This window comes from Chaetura pelagica, unplaced genomic scaffold (genome assembly GCF_000747805.2).
Source record: "Chaetura pelagica isolate M959 unplaced genomic scaffold, ChaPel_1.0 scaffold713, whole genome shotgun sequence".
NCBI classification, from domain to species: domain Eukaryota; kingdom Metazoa; phylum Chordata; class Aves; order Apodiformes; family Apodidae; genus Chaetura; species Chaetura pelagica.
In genome coordinates this window covers 172,443-174,733 of record NW_009952819.1, presented here as the reverse complement: position 1 = coordinate 174,733, position 2,291 = coordinate 172,443, and the positions used below count along the sequence as shown (strand labels likewise).

The 2,291-nt window shown below is 56.4% G+C and overlaps 1 protein-coding gene across 1 annotated transcript in view; it reads right to left on the bottom strand.

Moving 5' to 3' along the window:
• VTN (vitronectin) overlaps positions 1-476 on the bottom strand; it is a 3,883-nt gene extending 3,407 nt beyond the window's left edge. Inside the window, exon 1 of the mRNA XM_009995121.1 lies at positions 421-476. Coding sequence (XP_009993423.1) covers positions 421-476 — 56 coding nt within the window. The remainder of the gene's footprint in view (positions 1-420) is intronic.
• Between the last annotated feature and the right edge of the window lie 1,815 nt (positions 477-2,291).

The window sequence follows — 2,291 nt, the reverse complement described above, 5'->3', positions numbered from 1 at the left end:
CCTCTTTCCCACCCAGCATCCCCACCAAGTTGGCAGGGGGGAGGGCTCCCCACATGTGCGGGCAGCTCCAAGAGCTGCTGGCTGTGCCTTTGATGCCAGGACCTTCCCGGAGAGGGTGTGGGTTGGACACCATTTCTGAGAGCAGAAGGGACAACACGAACCAGTTTTGAGGTCTTGCCACATTTATTTCAAAGCCAACCTCGTGGTATTAAAGCTACCAGACTCCACCTCAAGGGGAGGCTGCTTCACAGTCTGGTCTCAGCAAGAGAAAAACCCTAACCAAGGGGACAAGGGAGCAGTGCTCTGGGGCAAAGGGAAAAGCTGTGGGCTTGTTCTTCCCCAGATGTCACTGTTTGGGAAGGCTTGTTCTTGGGATTTCAGGTTTGGTTTTTTTTTATGTCAGCAAGGCTGGGAGCAGACCTGGGAAGTCCCAAGGCATGGTGGCTCAGGATGGGGCAGGTGCCATCTCTCTGCATGAGGACCAGGGGCCAGAGGTGAGCGGCCGGGAGGGAGAGCAGGAGCCCTCTGCACTTTCACTGCAAACAAAAGCCTGTGTATTTTGCTCCCATCATTCCCTTTCCAACTCATCTTTTCAGTTACTAATTAATGTTGAATCAGCTTTTTCAGCAGCTCTCGATAACTCTGGGGTGTTTATTTAATTAGGGGCAAGGAGCAAATGCAGACAAGGCTACAGAGATAGTGCCTCCAGCTGTTCCCACTACTGGGGCAGGAGCACCGTAGGGTCCATCCCAGCACCGGGGCAGGATCAGAGCATTTCTGGGCTTTAATGGAAGATTTGGGGAGAGAAGAAACCAAGCAGGGTGCCTGCTTCTCCTCACCTCTGCCAGCTCAGACACAGGCAGTTCCCAGCACCAGCTGCTCCCACCCTTCCTGGAAAGAGCTTTGATTTGGTGTTGCAAGAGGCATTTCCACCTGGAAAGCCCCAGTGAGCTGAGGGCAGCCACTGGACACAAGACTCTGGGGCAGGACTTCTCCTGCAACCCCCCTCCTTGTCCCCTGGCCCCAGCTAGTGCAGGGTTGGTGTTATCCCCAGGCGCAAGCACCAGCCCAGCGTTGCACTAAAGCTTCATTCTGTCCCTGTCGAATCAGGCCTGAGGGACAGGAGCCCTAAGAAGGTGCAGGGTTGGTGGGGGAGCAGGGCTGGGCAGTGTCTGACCTGCTTTTGCTGATCGGCTGAGACAAAGCTCCCTCCTGCTGCTCCAGGATCCTACCCCTGAGAAACCACAGACTCACCAGGGCTCAGCAAGCCCTTCCCCAGCTGCTGTGCTCAAAGCACGGCAGGAGGATTGAGCACAGCAGCTGGAGACCCTGGGAGAGGGCTGGTTGGAGTAATGGGGTCCTGGGGAGCTCTAGGAATAGTTTGAATTCTGCCTGGTGCCAGCAGCAGCCTCCTCCGAGGTAGCAAACCCCCCTGCTGTGCTGCATCGAAACAGCCCGTATTGTTACCCCGAGTTAATAATAATTTAGCAGGAAGATCCTTACTGGTGCTGTGCTGAGCCCCTCGTGCAGTGCTGCGCCGCTCGGGTCCCCTTGTTCACCGTCCTTTGCTGTGAGCTAATGTCCCTTTTCCTCTGTCTGTCCCTGGGTACGGGATTCAAAGAGGATTAAAAGCTACTCTGTGACATCAAAACATCAACTTGAATTTAAGTCTCAGTCTGAGCTGGCAACAACCTGGTCTTGGAGCCAAGGATTTAAGCTGCTCCTCCCAACACAGGCAAGAAGTGTCCAAAGCATTTCTGCCCTGGGCACGTCTGGCCTGGAAAAAAGAAAATAAAAGGGCCTAGGCTGCCTCTGCTCTTTCTTTTATCATGCAAATCCTGATCCCACCCAGTAGAACTGCTATGAATTTCCACCATGGGAAGGGAACTATTTACTCCCTGCACTGGTTCCAAATGGGTTCAAAACGCAGTGCCAGGGTGGCAACAACCAGCTGGTGGCCACGGCCACTGCCCGGGTGAGCCCTCAGCCCCCTTCAGCCACCGCAGAGGGTCCCAGCAGCCCTCGGACCTGCTGCAAAGGCAGCGTGAGGGTCCTTGCCAGCTGTGGAGGTGACCACAGCAGCAGCTCAGACAAAGGACCCCTCCATGGGGAAGGACTGGCCGTGGGGAGAGAGGGACAAGCCCCAGCTCAGGCTGGGCAGGCGGAGGGCCGTGGGAGGAGGGGTCTGGGGGGGGGATGCCAGAGCATCTGCAGCGAGGAGGGGGATGCTGCTGCTCAGAGAGGAGCCCCTCCTTGGAGAGGCGGTGCCTGCGCGGGGTGACATCAGCCCC